Here is a 24,413-nt window from a genome sequence, read left to right on the forward strand (position 1 = left end):
ATGAATCCACCAGGAAAGAAGGAATGGATGGATGGATGGATGGATGGATGGATGGATGGATGGATGGATGGATGGATGGGGTGGATGGGTGGGTGGGTGGATGGATGGCTGGGATGGTTGGTTGATGGATGAATCCACAAAGAAGAGGTAGGTATGTGGGTGGATGGATCAATGACTGGCAGAGTTTGAGAGCAGATGGTGAGTTGGGCATGTGTTGTGATGGATAAGATGGATGATGCACTAGGAAGGGATGGATGGAAGGGTGTGAGAGGGCATGGAGAGATGGCATGTGCTAAGATCAACAAGAGATGGGTGGATGCACAAGGATGAGATGCATGGACGGATGTGAGAGGAAACAGAGAGAGGAATGTCAGCTGGAGTGGGTGAGCAATGGATGAGTCCACCAGGAAGGGATGGATGGAAGGTGTGAGAGGAGATGGAGAGATGGACAGGAGCTATGATGGATGAGGAATGGGTGAATTCACAAGGAAAAAATAGATGGAAGAGTAAGGAGATGGGGAGATGGGTGTGTGCTGGGATCAATGAATCCACAAGGAAAACACAGATGGAGAGGTGTGAGCAGAGATGGAGAGATGGACATGAGCTGTGATGGATGAGTGATGGGTGAATCCACAAGGAAGAAAGGGATGTTAGAGTAAGGAGATAGAGAGATGGGTGTGTGCTGGCATGAATGAGATGGATGAATCCATGAGGAAAAGATGGAAGGAGAGATTTGAACAGAGATAGAGAGATGGGTTTGAGCTGGGATGGATGAGCCGTGATGAATGGATAGATCGATGGATGAGAGAGCAGAAGTGGAGAGGGACATGCACAGGGATAGGACAAGCAGGTGGACACACCCATGGGAAGGGCTGGTGATAGAGCTTGAGAGGAGATTGAGAGGAAGAGGATGAGTGCTGCAAAGGAACAGGATGGTCCCACGAGGAAGGGCTGGATGTAAGGGTGGAGGTGGTGATGAAGATGGCCACAGCGGAGGGGGCAGCAGGAGCCCAGGAGCACCCCAACCCCCAGCTGTCCCCTTCTTACTCTCCACATCCAGGGTGACGAAGACTTCGGTGGAACCGACAGGGCTGCTGGCATTGCAGATGTACTGGCCTGAGTCCTGCTGCGCGGCACGAGGGATGACCAGGCTGCCGTTCACCACGCGGTGCTGCCAGGGCAGGGGTGCCCGCAGCTTCGACCACTCGATCCGAGGCACTGGGTCACCTACGACCACACCGTGCCCATCACCGTGGTGTCAGGTACTGCTCAGAACATCCCTTCTCCACCACCGTCCTCCAGGCTCCCCGTACCTCTGGCCATGCAGTGCAGTGTGGCGGTGTTCCCGGCCACCACGGTGACGGTGGATGGTGCGGTGACCTCGGGGGCCCCGGGGTGCCGCTGTGCTGACTCCACGCTGACATCCACCCGTGCCTGCGCCGAGCCCAGGGCACTGTGCGCCGTGCACACGTAGGTCCCGGCGTGCTCCGCCTTGGCCGGTGACAGCTGGGGGGGACAGGGTGAGGATGAGCACCAGGCACTCCCGGGTGCCCCATGGTGCCCCTGGGTGCCCCCTCACCTGCAGGATGGCCTGGCTGTCCATGTGCAGCAGTGTCTGGTGCTCCACCTTCTGCCGGGAGCCCAGCCGGCTCCAACGCACCAGCGGCCGTGGCTCGCCCCGGCCCAGGCACTCCAGGCTCAGGGATTTGCCCTCCTTCACTGTCACGGGGCCTGGTGGCATCACTGACACCGTGGGGGCGCCTGGAGAAGGAGGAGGGTATTGGGGTGGGGATTGGGACACCACCATGAAGGGCAGCTGGAAGGTGCCTGGCTGTAGGGGCACCCATCACTCTGGGAGCATTGGGAGCATGGGAGGAAATGAGCACAAGTGTGGGAATGAGGACACAACATCTCAGGAGCTTCCAAAGCCCATGGAGGACATCACAACTCCTGGGGCCCCTGGAAGGACACCAGCATGGAGACATGGGCACCACCACTCCAGGAGCACCTGAAGCATGGAAAGGAGATGGGGATAGGGACACCATCACTCCAGTGGTATCTGGATGACATGGAGGACACCAGCATGGTAACAGGGAGACCACCCTAAGGGCACCTGGAGGACATGGCAATGGGGACACATGTGCCCTGGGGACACCTGGAGCAAATGGAGGCAGGGACAGGGCCACCTCATACCTTGCACCACGAGGTTGACGACACTGCTGGCCACACCGAAGCGGTTGGAGGCCACACAGTGGTAGGCACCCTGGTTGCCCACGTGGGCACCGGTGATGGAGATGACGGAGCCGTTGGCACTGATCTTCACATTGTCTGGGCAAGGAGGAGCCATCAGCACCAGGGCCACCCTGGGGACCATGCCAGGGCCACCCTGGGGACCGCCATACCTTGGAGGTGTTGGCCAGGCCCCATACGCCAGGTGATGTTGACAGGCCGGGCGCCATCGTGAACACGGCACTTGAAGGTGGCATCTTCACCTGGTGCCACCGCCATGCTGTGTGGGTCGATGGAGATGATGGGGCTCTGCAAACCTGTGGGGACAAAGGCACAGAGAGGCCACAAGGTCACTCACATCACCCATCTCCCCTCAGCATCCTCCCTCACTTCCCCCACTGTGGCTGCACTCACGGTAGCTGGAGCTGTCACGGGAGGTGACAGTGACAGACACAATGGCCTCACGGGAGACGCTGCCCGTGTCAGCCCGGCACACGTACTCTCCTGAATCGGCCACCGACAGTTGGGACAGCCGCAGCCGGGACCCCGAAATCTGGGGACATGATAGCAGAAGGTGGTGGCATCAGCCAGACACGCACAGCAGCCACCATCCCCCACCCCACTGGTGTCCCCACCTACCTGGTGCTTGGCTGGGAGGGCCCCACCGCGCTTGTACCAGGTGATGGTGGCCTGTCCCTGGCCAGCCACCACGCAGTCCAGGTCCAGAGTCTGTCCCTCGGTGACAGAGGACGCCGAGGACTCAATGTGGATGGGTGGCGTGATGCCAGTGGCTGCATGGGCAGGGTTGAGGGTGAATGGCCCCACTGGTCCCTGACACCAGTGGGACCCTGTCCCCTGGAGGGTGGCACTCACAGTGGGAGGGGTTGTCTCCGTCATCGATGGTGACAATGAGGGATGTCTCCTGCGTGATGCCGCCTGATGTCACCCGGCACACGTACTCCCCCGAATCGGCTGCTGTCACCTGGGGGATGCGCAGGCGAGTGCCTGACACCTACAGGGAACAGTTAGGGGACAAGTCAGCACCATAGAGCAGGGGATGGGACAAATTCAGAGTGACCCTCCCCTGCCACCTACCTGGTGGCCAACAGGCAGGGAGCCACCACGCTTGTACCACGTCACAGTGGTGGGGCCGGACCCTGCCACCACACAGTTGAGGTCCAGGGTCTGTCCCTCAGCAATGGCCGAGGACAAGGACTCGATGCGGAGGGGCTGGGAGATGCCAGAGGCTAGGGGACGACAGGGAAAGGGAACGTTTATCACCAAGGTGACACCTGACTGTCCCCAAGTGCTGCCGTCTCTCACACTCACTGTAATAACTGTCAGCACTGCTGGGCACGGTGACAATGACAGATGCCTCCTGGGTGACGGTCCCCAGGGTCACCCGGCACACGTACTCCCCTGAATCGGCCACTGCCACTTGGGCAAGGCGCAGGCGGGTCCCTGACACCTGGGGACGTGACAAGTTGGGGACACATCAGTATCTGATGTAGGGTTGTGGTCTGCAGGGCAAAGCCACCTCCCCCATGTCCCACCTGGCTGTTTGGGGGCAGAGCCCCCCCGCGCCGGTACCAGGTGACTTGGGGATGACCCTGTCCTGCCACCATGCAGTTGAGGTCCAGCATCTGTCCCTCGGTAACAGCAGCAGAGGAGGTCTCGATCCTCACAGGTGGTGTGACACCTACAGCTGGGGATGACAGTAGGGTGCATAGGGTCACCACTCTGTCCTTACCATGTCCCTATGTCACCCCTCACCCATCCCAGTACCGTAAGAGGAGCCAGCGCCAGTCTGGATGGTGACAATGAGGGATGTCTCATGTGTGACACTGCCTGATGTCACCCGGCACACGTACTCCCCTGAATCGGCTGCTGTCACCTGGGGGATACGCAGGCGGGTGCCCGACACCTGGAGGGGTGACACACATGAGAATGGGCACATAAACCCCTCAACACCACCAAAATCCCTTTTCCACCCCAAAATGCTCCTCAGTGTTCCCCTACCTGGTGCTTGGCTGGGAGGTTTCCCCCACGCTTGTACCAGGTGACAGTGGCCTGTCCCTGCCCAGCCACGATGCAGTTGAGGTCCAGGGTCTGTCCCTCGGCCACGGAAGAGGATGAGGACTCAATGCGCACCGGAGGGGTGACACCAACGGCTGGAGACAGAGACAGGAAGGTCACCCCAGAACTGCGGCACTGTCCCCCAGTCCTCAGTCACCTCCTCCTGTCCACACTCACGGTAGGTGCTGGCACTGCTGGGCTGGATGGTCACCACAATGGAGATCTCCTTGGTGGTGGCCCCACTGGTCACCCGGCACACGTACTCACCCGAGTCGGCTGCTGTCACCTGCAGCAGCCGCAGCCGGGAGCCAGATACCTGAGGGGAGGGGACACAAGGGTCACAGTGGCCATCAGCTCTGGCAAGGGGTCATCTGGGATTGCACAAGGTCACTGGAGCTTGCACAGGGCCACTTTGGGCTAGAATGAGCCACCTGGACTTATATGGGGTCATTTGGGCTTCCTTGGAGTCACTTGGTCTTCCATGGGGTCACTCAGGCTTCCATAGTCATGGGGCTATCTGGGCTTGCCCAGGACCAGCCTACCTTGCATGGGGTCATCAGATGGGGATGGGGTTTCCAGGACTTGGACAGGCCACTTGGTCTTGCCCAGAGCTGTACGTCATCCCTACCTTCCCCACTTGGTGACATCTCCCCTCCGTGTCCCCTACCTGGTGCTTGGCTGGAAGGGTTCCCCCACGCTTGTACCAGGTGACAGTGGCCTGCGCAGGGCTGGCGATGACGCAGTTGAGGTCCAGAGTCTGTCCCTCGGTCACGGGGGATGACAGGGACGAGGACTCGATGCGCAGTGGGGTCGTGCTGCCTGGGGCTGGAGACCAAGGTGGGTTAGAGACTGTGACCACCACCATGTGTGTGACCCTCCCAGGGACACTGGGAGCAGTGTCACACTCCCATGGGTAATGTCCCATGTTCCCTGTCCCCACTCACAGTAGGCACCGGCACTGCTGGGCTGGATGGTCACCATGATGGAGGTTTCCTTGGTGGTGGCCCCACTGGTCACCCGGCACACGTACTCACCCGAGTCGGCTGCTGTCACCTGCAGCAGCCGCAGCCGGGAGCCAGACACCTGTGGGGAGGGGACACGGAGGTTACTGGGGACACTTGGGCTTCCATGGGGCCACATGGGGTTGAATGGGACCACCAGGGCTTGAATGGGGACACCTAACCTTTCATGGGCTACTTGGACCTGCACGAGCTACATGGGCTTCCATAGGTCACCTAACTTTTCATGGACGACCAGGACTTGCTGGTCTTGTATGGGGTCACTTGGCCTTACAGGGGCCACTTGAGCTTCCATGGGACCTGAGCATTTTCACAGGTCACCTAGGCTTGCCCAGGGCCAGCTGGCCTTGAATGGGCCAACAGGATTTGGATGGGCCACCTAGGCTTGCCCAGAGCTGTTGGTCAACCACTTCCACATGCTTTGGTGACATCCCATCTCCGTGTCCCCTACCTGGTGCTTGGCCGGAAGGGTTCCCCCACGCTTATACCAGGTGACAGTGGCCTGCGCGGGGCTGGCGATGACACAGTTGAGGTCCAGGGTCTGTCCCTCGACCACAGCAGAGGATGGGGAGTCGATGCGCAGGGGAGTCGTGTTGCCCGGGGCTGGGGACACAGACAGGAGGGTAACACCAGTGACCACAGCAGGACCTCGCCAGTATGGTCACCTGAGCCACGGCTCAGTGCTGTGGCACATGAGGACCTCCCGCTGGCACTGCCACCCCCTGTCCCCACTCACGGTAGGCACTGGCACTGCTGGGCTGGATGGTCACCATGACTGCACTCTCCTTGGTGGTGGCCCCACTGGTCACCCGGCACACGTACTCACCCGAGTCGGCTGCTGTCACCTGCAGCAGCCGCAGTCGGGAGCCAGACACCTGCGGGGAGGGGACACAAGGGTCACCAGAGCCACCCGGGCTTGCACAGGGCTGTGCATCAACCCAGGCACCCTTTGCATCATCACCTTCTGCATCCCCTACCTGGTGCTTGGCTGGGAGGGACCCCTCGCGCTTGTACCAGGTGACAGTGGCCTGTCCCTGCCCAGCCACGATGCAGTTGAGGTCCAGGGTCTGTCCCTCAGCCACGGTGGACGAGGATGCCTCGATCCGGACAGGGACACCTGAAGCTGGTGGTCCTGCAGGGAGGACAGAGCTGTGACTCTCTGTTGGGAACCAGCTGTTCCCTCCAGTGCTGCTGAGTCCAGTCTCACCATAGGATGAGCCTGATGCAGCCACGACGGTGACAATGACAGATGCCTCCCGGACAGCGGTCCCCAAGCTTGCCCGGCACACGTACTCCCCTGAATCAGCAGCCGTGACATGGGGGACACGGAGCCGGGACCCTGAAACCTGCAGTTGGGGACATGCTTTGGTGTCACACAGCAGGGGACAGGGCAGTGTTTGGGGTGCTGCCCACCCCGCTGTGCCCTACCTGGTGGCCAGCGGGCAGGGAGCCCCCACGCTTGTACCACGTCACGATGGCAGAGCTGGGTCCTGCCACCACACAGTCCAGGTCCAGGGTCTGTCCCTCGGTGACGGATGGGGACGAGGACTCGATGCGGACAGGTGGTGCCACTCCTGTGGGGAGCAAAAAGGGCGAAGGGGTGGGTGGTAGCCCCCATAACCATCCCCGAGCACCATCGGTGTCTCCCACCCTCCTCACCTGGCACCACGGCCACCTCGATAGCGGCGCGGGCTGTGCCAGCAGCGCTGGTGCCCACGCAGAGGTAGATGCCACCATCAGCCGCCGTCACAGCAGGGATGACGAGCGTGGCGATGTCACCGTGCTCAGCGCGGGACTGTGGCATGAGGGTAGGTGTCAGTGGCACCTGTGGTGCACCCACACCCCTGGGAGCACCCACGGGTGCCAGCACCCCGCTCACCTGAGGCGGCAGAGTGCTCCCCTGCTTTTCCCAAGTGATGGTGGCAGTGGGGGTCCCCGAGACCCGGCAGTAGAGCCGCACCGTGGAGCCCTCCTGCACCTCCGTCCGCTCCGGGCTCACCTGCACCTGTGGGGTGCCTGCACCTGCGGGGAGGGGGATCAGGGCGGTGCTGGGGGCAATGGCGGGATGGGGACAATGGGGGGGACATGAGTGATGCAGACGATGAGGGTGAAGGGCACCGGGGGATGATGGAGGTGACGGGGGACAATGAGAGTGATGGAGATGATGAGGATGATAAGGGTGATGGGAACATTGGAATGATGGGGATGAAAGAGACTATGGGGGTGAAGGGGGTGTTGGGGGCAATGGGAACAATGGGAACAATGGGGTGGACAGAGATGATGCAGATGATGAAGATGATAAGGGTGATGGGATCAGTGGAATGATGAGGGATGATGGGATGATGGAGATGAGGGGACAACGGGGGATGAAGGGGAAGAAGAGAACAGTGGGGACAAAAAGTGACAGGGATGGTGGGGACAATGAATGGTGTGAATGGGAGGTGACAGAGACACTGGTAGTCATGATGGGATGATGGGGACAAAGGGGATGATGAAATGATGGGACGGTGGGGATGAGGGGGATGGACAATGGGAGATGACAGGGATGATGAGGGTTACAGGGATGATGAAGGTGACAGGGATGATGCTCACCATGGAGACAATGGAAATGGACAATGGGGATGATGGGCAGTGACACAGATAATGGGAGCAAGAGGGGTGACAGGGCCAATGGGGACAAGAGGAGTGATGTATATGGCAGCAGTGACGGGAATGATTGGGGTAATGGGGATGATGATCAGTGACACAGATAATGGGAGCAAGAGGGGTGACAGGGCCAATGGGGACAAGAGGAGTGATGTATATGGCAGCAGTGACGGGAATGACTGGGGTAATGGGGATGATGGAAATGATGGGGATGGGGGTGATGGGGACAATGGGGTGACAGGCATGATAGAGATGATGGGGATGATGAGGAAAATGGGGTGACTGATGATGGGGATGAAAGGGACGAGGGTGATGCCGCTCACCTTGCACATGGAGGAAGGCACGCGCCGTGTGCTGCCCGGCGCTGCTCCGTGCCCGGCACTCGTAGTGCCCGGCATCAGCGGGCTCGACCGCGGCGAAACGCAGCGTGCCACCCTGAACCACAGCCTGCGGCGGCAGTGCACCTGCAGGGACACGGGCTGCCATCACCCCTGCTCGCTTTGTCCCCCCACCCGGTCCCGGTGTCCCCCCCGTCCCCAGCGGGCACCTACCGAGCCACTCAAGGGTGGGCTGGGGGCTGCCGGTGACCACGCAGCGGAACTCGGCCGGCTGCCCCGGTGCCACGCTCAGCTGCGCCGGCTCCACGGTGGCGGTGGGGGCGCTGGCGGTGCCAGCTGCAGTGAGACCCGGGGGGGGGCTTAGGGCTCGCCAGGCCCCCCTGGTGCTGTCCCCAGGCGGTGGGAAGCGGGGTGGCGTGGCACAGCCAGCAGCAGGGTGCACGTGGAGCCCTGGCATGCAGCAGGTGGGGGGAGCATGCGGACCCCCAGGAGCCCTGCCCTGGTGACTTACCCGGTCTGTGCCCCTCCATGAACTCAACGGGTCCATAGAACATCTGAGTCTTTGAGGCAGCTGCAGGAGGGGGTGGGTCTCAGGGAGTGTGCCCATCACCCTGGAGTCCAGGTACCAAACCTGCCCACCACCCTGGTGTACAGGCACCACACCTACCCATCACCTTGGCATATAGGCACCAAAACTGCCCACTGCCCCAGTGTCTTGGCACCAAGTGTGCCCACCACTCCATTGTCTGGGCATTCAGTGTCCCCATCACCCCCGCATCTGGGCACTGTCACCACAGAGCCAGGGTGGTGAGCGTGCCCATCACCTGAAGGACTGGGCACCAAGCAAACCCATCAGCCTGGCATCCAGGCATTGACTGTGTCCATCACCCTGGCATCTGGGCATCAACCTCCGAACAGCAAGAGTGCCCATCAAGCCCAGCGTCTGGGGGCCAAGTGTGACCACCACACCTTGCCTTGGCACTGTGTGTGCCCATCACCCTGCTGTCTGGGCAGTCAGTATGCCCATCACCCTGGTGCTGCACATCACCACGGGGTGAGCCACAGTGTGGGGGCTCACCCTGGACGTAGAGTGTGGCAGTGCCCTGGTCCATGTCCAGCATGTTGGAGCCGGTGCAGACGTAGACCCCGGCGTCCTGGGGCCGCACGTTGCGCAGCGTCAGGATCCCGTTGAAGTCCACGGCGCCTGCCGGCAGCGTCCCGTGGTTCTGCCGTGTCCACACCAGGGTGTAGGCAGGAGACTGGGGGGACAGAGGTGGGGAGGCCTGAGGCTGCTGGGATGGGCACATGGGGGGCACATGCCCAGCTGTGCACCCATGGGGGAGAGGTGGCACCCAGGGATGTCCCATTGGGTAAGGACCCAAGGGGGCTTGGGGCGTCCATATGGGCACAGCGGTTCCTGTGCTCTGGATGTCCCCATGAGCACATCCTTGGGTGTCCCTTTGCTCTGTAGGACCAGGTGGGCACCCAGGGGCATCTCCACACCCTGAATATCCCTGCACACACCCAGGGGTGCCCAGCAGCACCCCTGCCATGCTGTGCCCGCTTCCCCTCACCTTGCTCTTGGCGGTGCAGACGAAGGTGACATCGGCGCCGGGCTGCACCCGCTGCACCCGCTTCTCCTCCACGGTGACGGTGATGGGCTTGTCGGGGGTCTCTGCGCCCACACAGAGAGGTGAGCCCCGCTCGTGCCTCCCCTCCCTGCATGTCCCCCCCTTTCGGTGACAACGACCTACCGGTGACAATGACCTCGGCGCGGCTGGTGTTGCTGTGCCGGAGGTTGCGGCAGGAGCAGACGTAGACGCCGGCTTCAGAGGGCTGGATGCTGGGGAAGTGCAGCTCCTCACCTGGGGGGACAGGCAGGTGACACCCCACACCCTGGGGACACCCCGATGTCCCCGCCGGAGCCACCCAGTACCTTGCCGGCGGCTCTGGGCGCCCTCGGGGAGGGGCCGCCCGTCCTCTCGCACCCAGTGGTAGTAGAGCGGCGGGTCCCCGGTGGCGTGGCAGCGCAGGGTGACAGCGCTGCCCTGCGGCACCGCGGTGCGCAGGGGGTGCACACGCACGGCCAGCGCCGGGGGCGGCCCCGCGGGGACACAGCCCTGCCCCCGCACCGTGGGGTCACCCGTGTAACCGGGGGCGCAGCTGCGGGGAACAATGGGGGCACTGGGTTTGTGGGAGCCTAGCGGGGTGCAAATGGCAGGAAGTATATCGGGGTGGGTGGGCTGGGGTGGGTGCTTTGGGGTGTGTATGGGGATGAGCATTCTGGGGTACACAGGGTGGGTATAGTGGGGTGAGCACATCACGGGGAGTACATCAGGGTGAGTATAGCGGGGTGGTGACTGTGTCAAGGCGGGTGTAAGGGTGGGCACTTTGGGGTATCTCCACTGGGGTGAGGCCATCAGGGCAGGTGCACTGTGCATTGGGGTGCTTACGTCAGGCTGAGCTCCTTAGGATGCAAAATCTGGGGTGAGCTCATAAGGGTGAGTACACTGGGAGGGTGAAGCAGGTGAACATTGGGGTGGCTATATTGGGGTGAGTGTATTAGGGTGGGTATGTTGGGGAGCACTTTGGGGTGGGTCTGTAAGGGGAAGGTCATTGGGGTGGGTATACCTGGGTGCATAAATTGGGGTGCATATGTCGGGGTGAGTACACAGATGCTCTTTAGGATGCATGTATTGGGGTGAGCTCATAGGGGTGAGCACATTGGGTGGGTACAGTAGGAGTACATTGGGGTGGGAACATGCGGGTGGATAAATGGGAGTGAGCCCATCAGGGTATGTGAAGGTGAGACAATGCAGGTGGGTTTTGGGGATAAGTATATAAGGGTGACTCAATCAGGGTGGGGTTTTGGGGTGGATATATGGGGGTGAACCCATCAGGGCAGGTATAGCAGAGTGGGTATATGGGGGTGAGCCCACGGAGGGGGTTTTTGGAGGGGTATATTGGAGCTGGTTCTGGCGAGGGGTATATTGGGATGGGGTTTGGGGGTGAGCCCATGGAGTGGGTTTTTGGGGCAGGTTTTGGGGTGCCAGCAGCCTCACCGCTCGCAGTACTGCCCGGTGTAGCCCGGCTCGCAGGCGGTGCAGCGGTACCCGCCGCCTCCCAGGCTCTCACAGGTCCTGGAAAACCTGCGGGGACAGAGCAAGGTGAGGGCACGTGCCTTCCCTGGCACCCAGCCCAGCACCCCCAGCCCAGCGCAGGCACCCACTGGTTCTCGGGGTACGGGAGGGGACAGGCGCAGGGCTGGCAGTCCTCGGGGGTCCCGGCGGTGGCATCCCCGTAGAAGCCGGGGGCGCACTGGTCACAGAAGTCCCCTGCCGTGTTGTGCAGGCATCCCTGGGGGATAGTGGGGACACAAATTGGGGGTGTCAGGGCTGGGCTAACACCACAGCTCCCCCCAGAAGGTTTGGAACGTGGGGCCTTACGGAGCAGGCGCCGCTCTCGGGGTGGCAGCTCTCGGAGTGGCCGTTGCACTCGCACAGCTCACAGTGCCCCAGGTACAGCCCCCCGCCGGTGCGCGTGTACCCGGGGGCACAGTCCTGCGGGAAGGGACAGCGCTGGCACCCCCACAGCCTGGGCAAGGGGCTGGACGAGGGTGAGGAGGGGGCTTGGGGGACGGAGGGGTGATGTTGGGTGTGCTGGGGGGTGGCGGAGAGTGATGGGGTGACGGGAGCAATGCTGGGGGGAGGATGGGGGAGAGATGGTGATGATGGGGGGATGCTGATGGGATGATGGAGAATGATGGGATCAATCCTCCCTACTGAAGGGAGAATTGAGGGGTGATGGGGAGTAATGGGGGTGATATTGAAGGGAGAATTGAAGGGTGATGGGGGGTGATGGGGGTGATACTGAGGTGATGGGGGTCTGGGGACAGATGGATCATAATGGATGGGCTTGGGAGTGATGCGGGCTGGGAGTATGTAGGGGTGATGCTGGGGATGATGGGGAGGTTCATGTGGGGTCATGGGGGTGATGATGGGCATGTTATGGGGGGTGATGGGGGAGTGATAGGGGGGTGCTGGGGGCTGATGGGCAATGATGGGACTGCTGGTGATGACAATGGTACAGTGACGGAGGGGTGATGGGGGAAGTGCTGTGGGGTGATGGAAGGTGATGAGGGGGTGATACTGCAGGGAGAATGGAGGGGTGATGGGGGTGAGGGTGGCGGGGCGATGATAGGTTTGATAGGGGATGAGAGGGTGGAGGGATGATGATGGGGGGTGATGGGGGAATGATGATGGGGGGTGATGATGGGGAGTGCTGGAAGGATGATGGAATGCTGGGGTGCATGATGGGGGGATGGAGGATGATATCGGCCATGACTGGGGGATGCTGGGGTTGATGATGGGGACAATGATGAAAGGAGTGATGGTGGTGATGGAGGCTCACCCTGGGCTGATGGTGGGATGCTGGGGGGTGATGAGGAGGATGATGAGGAGATACTGGGGAGGAAGGTAGGGAGGTGATGGGGGTGTTGGGGTGACACTGGGAGGGGCTGGGCCCACCTGGCAGGACAGCCCGTGGTATCCGGGGGGACAGCGACATTCCTCCACCTCGGGGGCTGGGGGCAAGCCGGGCTGGGGGGGCACGGCCGTGTCCATGGCCACGTCGGCGATGGCGGCCGCGGCTGTGCTCGCGGAGTAGGTGGCTCGGATGAGGATCTCATCCAAGTCGGCCAGTGCCATCAGCAGGTGCTCCCGTGTCGCTGGCTGCCCGTCTGGCCGCTGCCAGTATTGCTGCAGGAACGGGGGGTTAGCGGGGGACACACTGTGGGAAAGTGGGACATCAGGGACAAGGGCTGCCCACCACCTCCTACCTCCCGAAAAATGATCTCAAAGGCCTGGGGGGTCCGTGGGGTCAGGTCAGGCTGGTAGGCCACCAGCGTGATGTCATTGCCCTGTGGACAAGGGGGACAAGGGGGTCAGGGGGTCCTGGTGTCACCCGCTGTGTCCCTGTCCCACCCCAGCCACGCCCCCTTACTGTGATCTGGACGTCGGCGTCGGGCAGGGGGGCTCCCTGTCCCCCTGGGGTGTAGGTCAGGGTGTAGCGCAGCCGACCGCTGTAGGAGCCCACCTGCACCGGGATGGGATAATGGGATAATGGGATAATGGGATGGAATGGGATCAGTGGGATGGGATGGGATGGGATGGGATGGGATGGGATGGGATGGGATGGGATGGGAAGGACAAATGGAAGGGGATGGGCATGATGGGGACAGTGATGGGGATGGGGAAGGTGATGAGATGAAACAGAGATGAGGAAGAGGAGAGAGAAAAGGGAGAGAAGAAAGTGGAAGGGGAAAAGGGAAAGGGGAAAGAAGATAGGGATGAGGAAGGGAAGAGGATGGGGAGGGGAGGGGATGGGATGGGGAAAGAGGAGAAAGAAAAGAATGGGGATGATTATTGGGACAGAGGATGGCACAGAGTGGGGATGAAAAAGGCAAAAGTTATGAGAAAAGGGGAAAAGGGAAAGGAGAAGGGGCAAAGAGGAAAAAGACAAAGTGAAAATAGGAAAAAGGGAAGGGAAAGGGGAAAAGGAAGAAGAAAAAGGAGAAGGGCAGAGACAAGGAGGCTGTGCCCACCCCCCCACCCAAGAGTGCCCAAGATGCCCAAGGGGAGGGCGTGCAGCTCCTGGTGGGGCATTCCCATGGCTCCCATGGGCACCCCTGTCCTCCCGGGGGTCACCCTATTACCTTGTCCCCCTGGTAGGGAGGTGGCAGCTGCCAGTAGTAGGAGTCAGGGGGCAGCTCCCCGAAGCGCTCGTAGGTCAGGTGGGGCTGGGGGTGCCCCGGCTGCACCCCAAAGCCGCTGCTCACGCGGGTGCTGCGCTGGCGGTTCACCAGGGCGAACCCCTGGGCATCCCCCGGGGCAAAAGACGTCCGGATCTGCGGGATTGAGGGGTGAGAGGAGTCTGGGACAGGTGGGGACACCCTGGGGACATGTGGGGACAAGAGGGTACACTCACGGTGCCACGGGCGTAGGCAGTGCTGGTGCAGTGCTGAACGATGCCCATGCAGAAGCAGGGCAGGCACCCAGCTGGCTCATCCCCGCTCAGGTGGAAGTGGTGGGGGCGGCACGTGGCACAGTGGGGACCCTCCACGTTGGCCTGGGGGGGAAGACAGCATGGTGACATTGCCCTGTCACCCTTTCTGGGGTTGGGGACACACACACAAGACTCACCTTGCAGTGACATTGCCCATTGGCATCGCAGCCCTCGCTGGTGCTGCCTCGTGGGTCACACTGGCATTGCACACCGGGGACACCAGGCACTGAGGGGGGACACAGTCAGCCACAACCCCCCTTAGTGCCACCACAGGGGACACCACTTTGTCCCTGCCCTGTGACACTCACCTCGGCATGGCTCTCCCCGCAGCGGGTCCCCCACGTACCCGGGCAAGCACCTACAGAGGGACAAATCCAAACGAGGCAGTGAGGGGAGTGTTCAGCCCAAAAACACCCCCTGCCCCACCCCAGTGTCCCTGTCACCTCTCGCAGAGGCGCCCGCTGTGCCCTGGGGCACAGGCACTGCACGTGGGCTGCCCGTCCGTGTCCTCAAAGCAGATCTTTGTCATCCTGTGGAGGGGACAAAGGCACAGGTGACACCCAGTCAGTGTCCTCAGGGATAGGACAGACCACGGAATGGCACCTACTGGGTGTCCCCATGGGGTCCGTGGCAAGGACAGGGCTGGCAGTCACCCGGGGTGCCCCGGGTGGCATCGCCGTAGTAGCCAGGTTGGCACTTGTCACACTGGGGACCCTCCGTGTGATCCCGGCAGCCCTGTAAAGAAAGGGGGTGATGGCATCTGTGTCCCCGCCATGGGGGCCCCCGGGAAGTCCCCTGGGTGTCCCCAGCTGACCTGGCAGACGCCGGTGTCAGGGTGGCACTCGCTGGCATGGCCATGGCATTGGCACGGCTCGCAGGTGCCCAGGTAGAGCCCGGCGCTGCTGCGGGTGTAGCCGGTGTCACAGTCCTAGAGGGGACAGTGGCAGTGGGGTGGGACACGGCTCAGCATCCCCACAGTGGCAGTGAGGGGACCCGAGGGTCTCACCTGGCACGAGGCCCCGCGGTACCCAGGGGGGCAGGCACAATCCTCCACCTCCAGCGCAGGCGGGCGGCCGGTGGCATGTGGCACTGCCACGTCCAGGGTGACATCGGCCAGTCTGCAGGGCCAGAGGGGAAGTCAGCACTGCCCTGCCACCCTGCTGTGTCCCCTCCTGACTCCACCAGGAGCTCACCTGCTCTCCTCTGGCTGCTCTGAGTAGGACGCCCGGATCATGAACAGGTCCACGTCGGCCAGGGCCATCAGGAGGTGCTCACGGGTGGCATCGTGCCCATCTGCGCGGCGCCAGGCGCCCTGTGCCACACCAGGGTGACATGGGGGTGCCATCCCGCACTGCACCCATCCAGGTGACCTCCCCATGGCAGCCAGTCTGACCCCTGGGGCCCCCAGACCAGCCCCTCCCCAGCACCCGGTCTGACCCCCCTCCAAGACCCCTCTCGCTGGGTGTCACACAGGGACCCCTCTCACCTCACGGATGGGCACAGTGACAGTGGTGGGGACACCAGCTGGGGGGGTGGCACTCGAGAAGTGCTCCAGGAGGATCCCATTGCCCTGCAGCAGGACGTCAGGGTGCCGGGGGAGCAGGGGAGCGCCAGCCGGGGCCCGGTGTGTCACCGTGTACCGCAGCTCCCCGCCATACGCTGTCACCTGTGGGGACATTCAGCATGGCTCGGGCCACCTGCTCCCCGAACTGGGCAGTGGGGACACGGAGAGGCACAGAGGTGTCCCCGGAGCGGCTGTGTCACCTTGTCCCCGGTGAAGGGTGCAGGCAGCACCCAGTAGTGAACACCCCGGGGCAGCTCTCGGAAGGCGTCGAAGCGCAGCTCCCGCGGGGACACGAAGTGTGGCACGGCTCCCACCAGCTGTGCCCCCGACAGGTTGGCCAGGGGCAGCGGCGCAGAGTCCTCAGAGCTGAGCAGCACCTGGGAGAGGGATTGTGGTGGGCCTGGCATTGCATGGCACTACATGGCATGGCAGAACACTACATGACATTACACAGCACTACATGGCATCACTTGGCACAGCATGGCCCTATATGACACGACAAGGCACAAGATGCATGTTGTATGACATGGCACTACACAGCATGCCATGGCATGGGTGACATGACATTATGGTATGGCCTGGCACAACATGGCACGGCACAGTGTAACACCACAGACCATGACATGGCATGGTGACGTGTATCGTGACAGTACATGGCATGGTATGGCACCATATGGCACGACACAACGTATAATGGCACATCACTGCACAACACAGCAAGACATGGCAAGACATGGCACAACATGGCATGGCACGACATAGTATAGTCCAGCATGTCATGTCATGGCATGGCATGGCATGGCATATCAATACAATGACAAGGCATGTCACGGCATGGCACATCAAGACAATGACAAGGCATGGCATGGAATGGCATAGGATGGCATGGCATAGGATGGCATGTCAAGACAATGACAAGGCATGGCATGGAATGGCATGGCACATCAAGACAATGACAAGACATGGCATGGAATGGCATGGCACATCAAGACAATGACAAGGCATGGCACACCATGGCCCAGGATGGCACAGCCTGTCCCAGCCTGTCCCGTGCCGCGGGTACCTGGTGGCGGTGCCAGGCGGAGCTGGCGCAGGAGCGGGACAGCCCCATGCAGAAGCAGGGCAGGCAGCCCGCGGGGTTGGCGGCGCTCAGGTGGAAGGTGCCAGCGGCGCAGGAGTCACAGAGCCGGCCACGGACGTTGGGCTGGGGGCACAGGGCGGGCAGGGGTGAGCAGGGAAATGGGTGGGACTGGCTGCAGAGGGTGGGATGGTGGGACTGGGTACCCCAGGGAGCAGCTGGGTGCCATGGGGGGTCAGACTGAGTGTTATGGGGGATTGGACTGGGTCACACTGGGGATGGACTGGGTGATGGAATGGTTGTCATTGGTGCTGGGTGGATTGGACTGGGCACCCCAGGGATTGGACTGGGTGCTACGGGGGTAGGACTCAGTACTATGGGAGGGTGGGACTGTTGCCTCAGGGGATCTGGACGGGGTGCCATGGGGCAGAGGTAGGACAGATGCTAGGGCAGGGACTGGGTACCTGGGACCAGGCTGGTGCAGTGGGGGATGGCAACACCCAGCCCCCCATTGCCCCCCGTTTTCCCCACCAGTACTGCCCTGCTGTCCCCCCAGCCCCCTGTCCTCACCTTGCAGCGACAAGTGCCACCCGCCTCGTCCTGGCCCCCGCGGGCATCGCACTTGACGAGCTCCTGGCCTGCAGACAGCGAGGGTGAGGGTGGGGGGCACCCAAGGGTGCAGGGACCCCCCAACCAGCACCCTCCACTCACCAATCGGGGTGCACTTGCCACCTGGCTGGATGGGGTCTCCCTCGTAGCCTGGGGCGCACCTGTGGATGGGTGGGGGACAGGTGGGTGATAGGTGGGTGATGGGTGGGGGTGTCAGGTGGGGGGGTTATGGGGAGGGACCCCCAATGGGGGGGTTATGGGGAGGGACCCCCCACCCACCTCTCACAGCGGCGGCCAGCGTATCCAGGGGCACAGGCGTCGCAGGTGGCCTGACCATCTGTGTCCAAAAAGCAGGACTCCGAGAACCTGTGCGTGACAATGACAGTGACACCAGGGCGGTGACATCAGGGGCAGGTCCCTGGGGTCGGTACCCACCTGCGAGATGGCTCCGTGTAGGGACAGGGACAAGGGTGACAAGCGGTGGCTGTGCCCTTGGTGGCATCGCCGAAGAAGCCAGGTTTGCACTTCTCACACTGGGGACCCTCCGTGTTGTGCTGGCAGTTCTGGGAGAGGGACACAAGTCACAGGGGAGTGGTGATCCTGTGCTGTGTCCCTGTCCTCTTGTCACCCCATCAACCCCTCACTCCTTACCAAGCAGTGCCCAAAAACGGGGTCACAGGTGCTGGAGTGACCGTGGCAGCCACAGCCGGAGCAGGTCCCCAGGTAGGGTCCCCTCGTCACCCGCTCAAAACGGGGAGCACAGCGCTGGCACGACAGCCCCGTGTAGCCCACGGGGCACCTGGGGACAAAGCGGTGTGACAGTGGCATCACAGCAGCAGTGGCACTGAGCCCGTGACCTTGCTGCCAGTGCTCACCTGCACTCCTCGACGTCGCCAGCCGGGCCCAGGCCGGTGTCTGCAGTGCTGGTGATGTCCATGGCCACGTTGCTGAGCCCCACGCTGGCCATGCGCCCGTCATACACCGCCCGGATGAAGATGCCCTCCAGCCCCTGCAGCACCAGCAGCAGCAGCTCCCGGCTCACTGGGGCACCCTGCTCATCCTCCCAGTGGTCCTGCCGGGACGGTGACAGCAGTGTCACAGCAGGGTGATGGTAATGCTGGCATCACCCACCTGCCACCACCGGCACCAGTGCTCATCATCAGCACCATTGCTACCAGCACCACCCACCCGCCACTGCTATCACCCACCCTTCATCAGTATCTCCCACCCATCCCTGGATTCACCCACCCACCAGTATAACCAGTGTCACCCACTCCCTACCTGCATCACCTCCCCACCACCACCATCATCACCCACCCATCCCCAGCATCACTTATCCATCACCACCACCATCATCATCCACCCATCACCAGCATCACCCACCCACCCCCAGCATCACTCATCCCTCCCCAGCATCACCCACCCATCCCCAGCATCACTCATCCATCACCACTGGCATCACCTCCCCACCACCACCACCCCTTCTCACACCCACCTCGGTGAGGGGCACGTGTCGCCGGTTGAGGACGTCTGGCTGGGTGTCACCAGCACGTGCCCGCAGCTGCCTCCCGTGGCCCCGCAGCAGCACGTCGGGGTGGGTGGTGGGCTCGGGGGGCCCCCGGCCCAGCCGGTACCGCACGCCGTAGCTCAGCGCTCCCCCGTAGGCGTCCGCCTGGCAGCACAGCGGGCTGTCAGCGGCCATGCCACTGGAGTGCCCAGCCCTGACCCCACCCCGGCATCACCTTGTCCCCAAGGAAGGGCTCTGGCAGTGCCCAGAAGGCATCGAGCGCCAGGAAGCGGCGGGACAGGTCCAGGAGCTGGAATTCCTCGGTGCCCACATCCACATGGAGTTGGGTGGCCGAGAGCACTGGTGCGGATGGCGCTGCCGGCACCGTCACATTGACACCTGCAAGGAAAACGCTCAGCCCCTGCTGTGTCCCCTGCCCCGTCCCCTGTCCCCACAGCTCACCCTTGAAGTCGTCGGGGCGGTTGAAGCGCAGCTGGAGGCGGTGGCGGTGCCGGGTGGTGGCGCGGCAGGTGGTGGTGACGCCAAAGCAGAAACAGGGCAGGCAGCGGGATGTCCCTGTCACCTGGAAGTGGCCCTCGGGACATGGCCCTGTGGGAGATGAGACAGTGGGTGATGGTGACAGTGCCACGGTGGGATCGGTGGCACAGAGAGGGGAGGGGCCGCTCACCAGGGCGGGTGACGGTGAGGATGCTGTCAGGGATGCCGAACACCATGCCCAGGGTGTTGATGGCCTCACAGGTGTAGGCGCCTTGATCAGCTTCCTTCACATCCTGGATTGTCAGGGTGCCCTGCCCAGCCTCGCTCACGATCGAGACCCTGTGGGGCACGTTTGCTACCCAGAGCCTGGCACAAGCTGGGCCCGGCACACCCAGGAGCCACACACACCCTGTGTCCAGCACACGCAGCATCTGGCACACCCCGGGCTCTGCACACCCAGTACACCCAATAGCCTGCACACCCAGTGCCCTGCACACCCACACCACCTGATACCTGGCACACCCAGGGCTCTGCACACTCAGTGCCCTGCACACCCAGTACACCCAGTGCCCTACACACCTGGTACCCAGTGCCCCGCACACCCATTACACCCAGTGCCCCACACACCTGGCACCCAGTGCCCTGCGCACCCAGTGCCCCACACACCCATTACACCCAGTGCCCTGCACACCCAGTGCCCAGCCAGCACAGGATCCCATTCCCTCTGCCTGACCGACTTACCCCCGGCCCCGCCCCAACATCAAGCCCCTCCCATTGTTAAAGCCCCGCCCACCGCAGTCACACATGCCTGCTGGCCACGCCCATTTGCCAAACCCCTGCCCACTCAGACCACACCCTGCACAGAAGCCCCGCCCCAAGGCTCGCCCCAGCACCTCAGCCCCAAACAAACCCCGCCCATACAGACCCCACCCCAAATATAAGCTCCTCCCATCACAGACCACACCCAATCAGAAGTTCCTCCCATAGCAAGCTGCGCCCCTTCCTCCAATCCGCAACCAGCATCCCTTAGGCCCCGCCCACCTGTGGCTGCTGGGGGTGTGTCCCCAGTTCAGGCGCCAGGTGACGATGGGGGTGGGGACACCGGTGGCTACGCCCCACACACCCATTACACCCAGTGCCCTGCGCACCCAGTGCCCCACACACCCATTACACCCAGTGCCCCACACACCCAGTGCCCTCCACACCCGGTGCTCTGCACACCCATTACACCCAGTGCTCTGCACACCCATTACACCCAGTGCCCCACACACCCATTACACCCAGTGCCCCGTATATCCAGTGCCCCACACACCCATTACACCCAGTGCCCCGCACACCCAGTGCCCTGCACACCCGCTGCCCTGCACACCCATTACACCCAGTGCCCTGCACACCCAGTGCCCAGCCAGCACAGGATCCCATTCCCTCTGCCTGACCGACTTACACCCGGCCCCGCCCCAACCTCAAGCCCCTCCCATTGTTAAAGCCCCGCCCACCGCAGTCACACATGCCTGCTGGCCACGCCCATTTGCCAAACCCCTGCCCACTCAGACCACACCCTGCACAGAAGCCCCGCCCCAAGGCTCGCCCCAGCACCTCAGCCCCAAACAAACCCCGCCCATACAGACCCCACCCCAAATATAAGCTCCTCCCATCACAGACCACACCCAATCAGAAGTTCCTCCCATAGCAAGCTGCGCCCCTTCCTCCAATCCGCAACCAGCATCCCTTAGGCCCCGCCCACCTGTGGCTGCTGGGGGTGTGTCCCCAGTTCAGGCGCCAGGTGACGATGGGGGTGGGGACACCGGTGGCTACGCAGGTGAAGGTGACGGTCTGGCCTGGCACCGCCCTCACCGACTCCCGCGGCAGCGTCACCACCTGTGGGGGCACTGCCACCGCCACCCAGTCATTGTCATTGTCACCGGCACCACCCACACCGCACAGCACCCCGGGGCACAGGGACACTGCCACCGCCACTCCATCATTGTCACCGGCACCACCCACACCGCACAGCACCCCGGGGCACAGGGACACTGCCACCGCCACTCCATCATTGTCACCGGCACCACCCACACCGCACAGCACCCCGGGGCACAGGGACACTGCCACCGCCACCCCATCATTGTCACCGGCACCACCCACACCGCACAGCACCCCGGAGCACAGGGACACTGCCACCGCCACTGGCCACTGGCGCAGTCACCACCCACCCCAGGTGTCAAGGACACTGTCACTGTCACTCCCGTCATTCTGGACCTCCACTACCATCGGCACCACCTGCCCCGCTGGCACCCCAGGGAACAGGGACACTGCCACTGCCACCCTGTCATTGTCACCACCACTGATACCATCTGCTCTGCGTGGCACCACAGGAAGATGGGGACACTGTCACTGCCACCCCAGATCCACCCGGGGACAGGTTCTTTAGCACTGTCTCCAGTCCAGCTTCGGGACAGGGTCCCCAGTGTGGCCGCCAGCACCGTGCCACAGTGCCACAGTGCCCCCAGTATGGTCCTGTGGCACTGGCTCAGACACAGAGTCCCCAGCCCAGTGCCACGGCACAATGTCCCCAGGCACAGTGTCAGCAGCCTGGTACCATGACACAATGTCCCCAGCCCTCTGCACTGGCACAAGGCCCCCCGGGCAGTGTCCCCAGCCTGGTGTCACAGCAGAGGGTCCCTGGCACAGCTCAGACACAGCCCCGTATCCCGAGGACAGCTTGGGCACAGTGTCCCCGTCCTGCTGCCACAGCACCACACGCCCCCAGCATCACAGCACCCCTGGCACAGCACCCCCAGCCCAGCCTTGGTCCCCGTGTCCCCTGCCTGCCGCGCTGTCCCCTTCAGTGTCACTCACCACATCCAACCTCGTCGCTGCGGTCGGGGCAGTCGGGCTCCCTGTCGCACTGGTAGCTGGCTCGGATGCAGCTCCCGCTGGACACGCACCGGAATTCCGCTGGGCCACACGCCGCGCCGGGCGCCTTGGTGGCTGCAGGGGTCACAGCATGGTGTCAGCTGTGTCCCCGTGTCCCCACGGGCGTCCCCGAGCCCCCGTACTCACGGCAGTCGCTCTCGTCGGAGCCGTCGCCGCAGTCGTTCTCGCCGTCGCAGCGCCAGAGCTTGAGGGCGCAGTGCCCGTTGGCACACTTGAACTCGTTGGGCTCGCACGGGGACGGGGTGCCTGGGGGCACGGGGCAGGTCAGCACCCAGAATCCCAGAATCAGGTTGGAAAAGACCTTTGAGATCATTGGTGACCCCACACCACCTTGTCACCCAGACCATGGCACTGAGTGCCACATCCAGGCTTTCCTTAAACACTTCCAGGGACAGTGACTCCATGACCTCCCTGGGCAGCCCCTTCCAATGCCCAATCACCCTTTCTGTGCAGAGCTTCTTCCTAATGTCCAACCCCCACCACTCCTGCACACCTTAGGGCTGTGTCTCTCATCCTGTTCCTGGTTCTCTGGGAGTAGAGCTCAGCCCCCACTGGGCTGCACCTTCCTTTCAGGGAGTTGCAGAGAGATAAGGTCCCCCCTGAGCATCCTTTTCTCCAGGGTTAGGAGCCCCCCAGCTCCCTCAGCTGCTCCTCACAGGACTTGTGTCCCAGACCCCTCACCAGCCTTGTTGCCCTTCTCTGGACACGCTCCAGCCCGTCCATGTCCTTCCTAAATTGGGGGCCCAGAACTGGACACAGGACTCGTGGTGCTGCCCAACCAGCGCCAAGCACAGGGGAAGAATCCCTGCCCTGCTCCTGCTGGCCACACCATTCCTGATCTGGTGCTGCCCAACCAGCGCCGAGCACAGGGGAAAAATCCCTGCCCTGCTCCTGCTGGCCACAGCATTCCTGATCCAGGCCAGGAGCCATTGGCCTTCTTGGCCACCTGGGCACACTGCTGGCTCATGTCCAGCCTGCTGCCCATCAGTCCCCCCAGGTCCCTTCCTGCTGCTGTCCAGCCCCTCTGTCCCCAGCCTGCAGTGCTGCAGGGGTTGTTGTGGCCAAAGTGCGGGGCCCAGCACTCGGGCTTGTTAAACATCACATCAATGGATTCATCCCTTGGATCCAGCCTGTCCAGGTCCCTCTGCAGAACCCTCAACCACTTGCAGATCCACACTTGCACCCAGATCATCAGTAAAGATATTGACCAGGCCTGGGCCCGACACGGATCTCTGGGGGACACATCTGGTGACCCGACACCGACTGCACCGCCTCCCGGCACTCCTGGGCCCGGCCATCAGAGTGACCCTGCCCGAGCCGTGGACTGCCAGCTGTTCCAGGAGTTTGCCACGGGAGACAGTGTCCGAGGCTTTGCTGAAGTGCAGGCAGAGCCCCCCAAAGCCCCGCTGACCCCAGGACCCACCGCAGGCGTCCTCGTCGGAGCCGTCGGGGCAGTCGCGCTCTCCGTCGCACAGGTAGTCCCGGGGCACGCAGCGCCCGTCCCTGCAGGCGGCCTCGCCCCCCTGGCACCCCCTGGCCGTTGGTTTTGGGGGCCGTGGGGTGAAGGGGCGCAGGGGGGATGCTGGGGTGGTGCCCACGGGGACAGTGCTCAGTGGGCGAGTGGTGGCCGGGCGGGCGGTGCTGGGGGGCGGCCGTGGGGAGGGCTCTGGGGGCAGATAAAANAGGGGGGGGTGCAAGGGGGGCTTATGGGGGGTTGTGGGGGCAAACCGGGGTGCAGAGGGGTTATATGGGGAAAAAAGGGGTGTGAGGAGTGTTTATGGAGGCATAGAGATAAAATTGGGGTGCAGGGGGATTAAAGTGAGAAATGGGGGTGCAGAGTGGTATAGAGGGG

General features: G+C 62.7%; 1 protein-coding gene across 4 annotated transcripts in view; it reads right to left on the reverse strand.

Moving 5' to 3' along the window:
• HSPG2 (heparan sulfate proteoglycan 2) overlaps positions 1-24,413 on the reverse strand; it is a 41,664-nt gene that overhangs the window by 9,574 nt on the left and 7,677 nt on the right. For 2 of the 4 annotated variants that reach the window (XM_041419406.1, XM_041419408.1), the window contains 62 exons: positions 23,985-24,227; positions 22,688-22,807; positions 22,484-22,615; positions 21,372-21,516; positions 19,818-19,966; positions 19,592-19,738; positions 19,365-19,528; positions 19,118-19,294; positions 18,498-18,694; positions 18,274-18,421; positions 18,058-18,185; positions 17,902-17,988; positions 17,725-17,783; positions 17,584-17,651; positions 16,999-17,139; positions 16,136-16,312; positions 15,858-16,037; positions 15,565-15,683; positions 15,378-15,489; positions 15,186-15,299; positions 14,979-15,106; positions 14,815-14,901; positions 14,680-14,729; positions 14,509-14,597; positions 14,294-14,434; positions 14,022-14,213; positions 13,310-13,402; positions 13,146-13,226; positions 12,835-13,065; positions 11,755-11,868; positions 11,538-11,665; positions 11,371-11,457; positions 10,245-10,471; positions 10,063-10,173; positions 9,883-9,983; positions 9,387-9,567; positions 8,820-8,879; positions 8,522-8,644; positions 8,294-8,449; positions 7,204-7,346; positions 6,984-7,119; positions 6,753-6,898; positions 6,532-6,670; positions 6,302-6,456; positions 6,061-6,199; positions 5,776-5,927; positions 5,250-5,388; positions 4,973-5,130; positions 4,483-4,621; positions 4,249-4,400; positions 4,015-4,153; positions 3,783-3,934; positions 3,559-3,697; positions 3,325-3,476; positions 3,103-3,241; positions 2,869-3,020; positions 2,644-2,782; positions 2,403-2,546; positions 2,194-2,328; positions 1,580-1,761; positions 1,314-1,506; positions 1,048-1,227 (listed from right to left, as the gene is read on the reverse strand). In XM_041419406.1, the coding sequence (XP_041275340.1) occupies positions 1,048-1,227; positions 1,314-1,506; positions 1,580-1,761; positions 2,194-2,328; positions 2,403-2,546; positions 2,644-2,782; positions 2,869-3,020; positions 3,103-3,241; positions 3,325-3,476; positions 3,559-3,697; positions 3,783-3,934; positions 4,015-4,153; positions 4,249-4,400; positions 4,483-4,621; positions 4,973-5,130; positions 5,250-5,388; positions 5,776-5,927; positions 6,061-6,199; positions 6,302-6,456; positions 6,532-6,670; positions 6,753-6,898; positions 6,984-7,119; positions 7,204-7,346; positions 8,294-8,449; positions 8,522-8,644; positions 8,820-8,879; positions 9,387-9,567; positions 9,883-9,983; positions 10,063-10,173; positions 10,245-10,471; positions 11,371-11,457; positions 11,538-11,665; positions 11,755-11,868; positions 12,835-13,065; positions 13,146-13,226; positions 13,310-13,402; positions 14,022-14,213; positions 14,294-14,434; positions 14,509-14,597; positions 14,680-14,729; positions 14,815-14,901; positions 14,979-15,106; positions 15,186-15,299; positions 15,378-15,489; positions 15,565-15,683; positions 15,858-16,037; positions 16,136-16,312; positions 16,999-17,139; positions 17,584-17,651; positions 17,725-17,783; positions 17,902-17,988; positions 18,058-18,185; positions 18,274-18,421; positions 18,498-18,694; positions 19,118-19,294; positions 19,365-19,528; positions 19,592-19,738; positions 19,818-19,966; positions 21,372-21,516; positions 22,484-22,615; positions 22,688-22,807; positions 23,985-24,227 (8,631 nt within the window). The remainder of the gene's footprint in view (positions 1-1,047; positions 1,228-1,313; positions 1,507-1,579; positions 1,762-2,193; positions 2,329-2,402; positions 2,547-2,643; positions 2,783-2,868; positions 3,021-3,102; positions 3,242-3,324; positions 3,477-3,558; positions 3,698-3,782; positions 3,935-4,014; positions 4,154-4,248; positions 4,401-4,482; positions 4,622-4,972; positions 5,131-5,249; positions 5,389-5,775; positions 5,928-6,060; positions 6,200-6,301; positions 6,457-6,531; positions 6,671-6,752; positions 6,899-6,983; positions 7,120-7,203; positions 7,347-8,293; positions 8,450-8,521; positions 8,645-8,819; positions 8,880-9,386; positions 9,568-9,882; positions 9,984-10,062; positions 10,174-10,244; positions 10,472-11,370; positions 11,458-11,537; positions 11,666-11,754; positions 11,869-12,834; positions 13,066-13,145; positions 13,227-13,309; positions 13,403-14,021; positions 14,214-14,293; positions 14,435-14,508; positions 14,598-14,679; positions 14,730-14,814; positions 14,902-14,978; positions 15,107-15,185; positions 15,300-15,377; positions 15,490-15,564; positions 15,684-15,857; positions 16,038-16,135; positions 16,313-16,998; positions 17,140-17,583; positions 17,652-17,724; positions 17,784-17,901; positions 17,989-18,057; positions 18,186-18,273; positions 18,422-18,497; positions 18,695-19,117; positions 19,295-19,364; positions 19,529-19,591; positions 19,739-19,817; positions 19,967-21,371; positions 21,517-22,483; positions 22,616-22,687; positions 22,808-23,984; positions 24,228-24,413) is intronic. The other 2 variants (XM_041419407.1, XM_041419409.1) reach the window with 2 other exon arrangements.

Source organism: Onychostruthus taczanowskii, unplaced genomic scaffold (genome assembly GCF_017590055.1).
Source record: "Onychostruthus taczanowskii isolate IOZ18803 unplaced genomic scaffold, ASM1759005v1 scaffold61, whole genome shotgun sequence".
NCBI lineage: Eukaryota > Metazoa > Chordata > Aves > Passeriformes > Passeridae > Onychostruthus > Onychostruthus taczanowskii.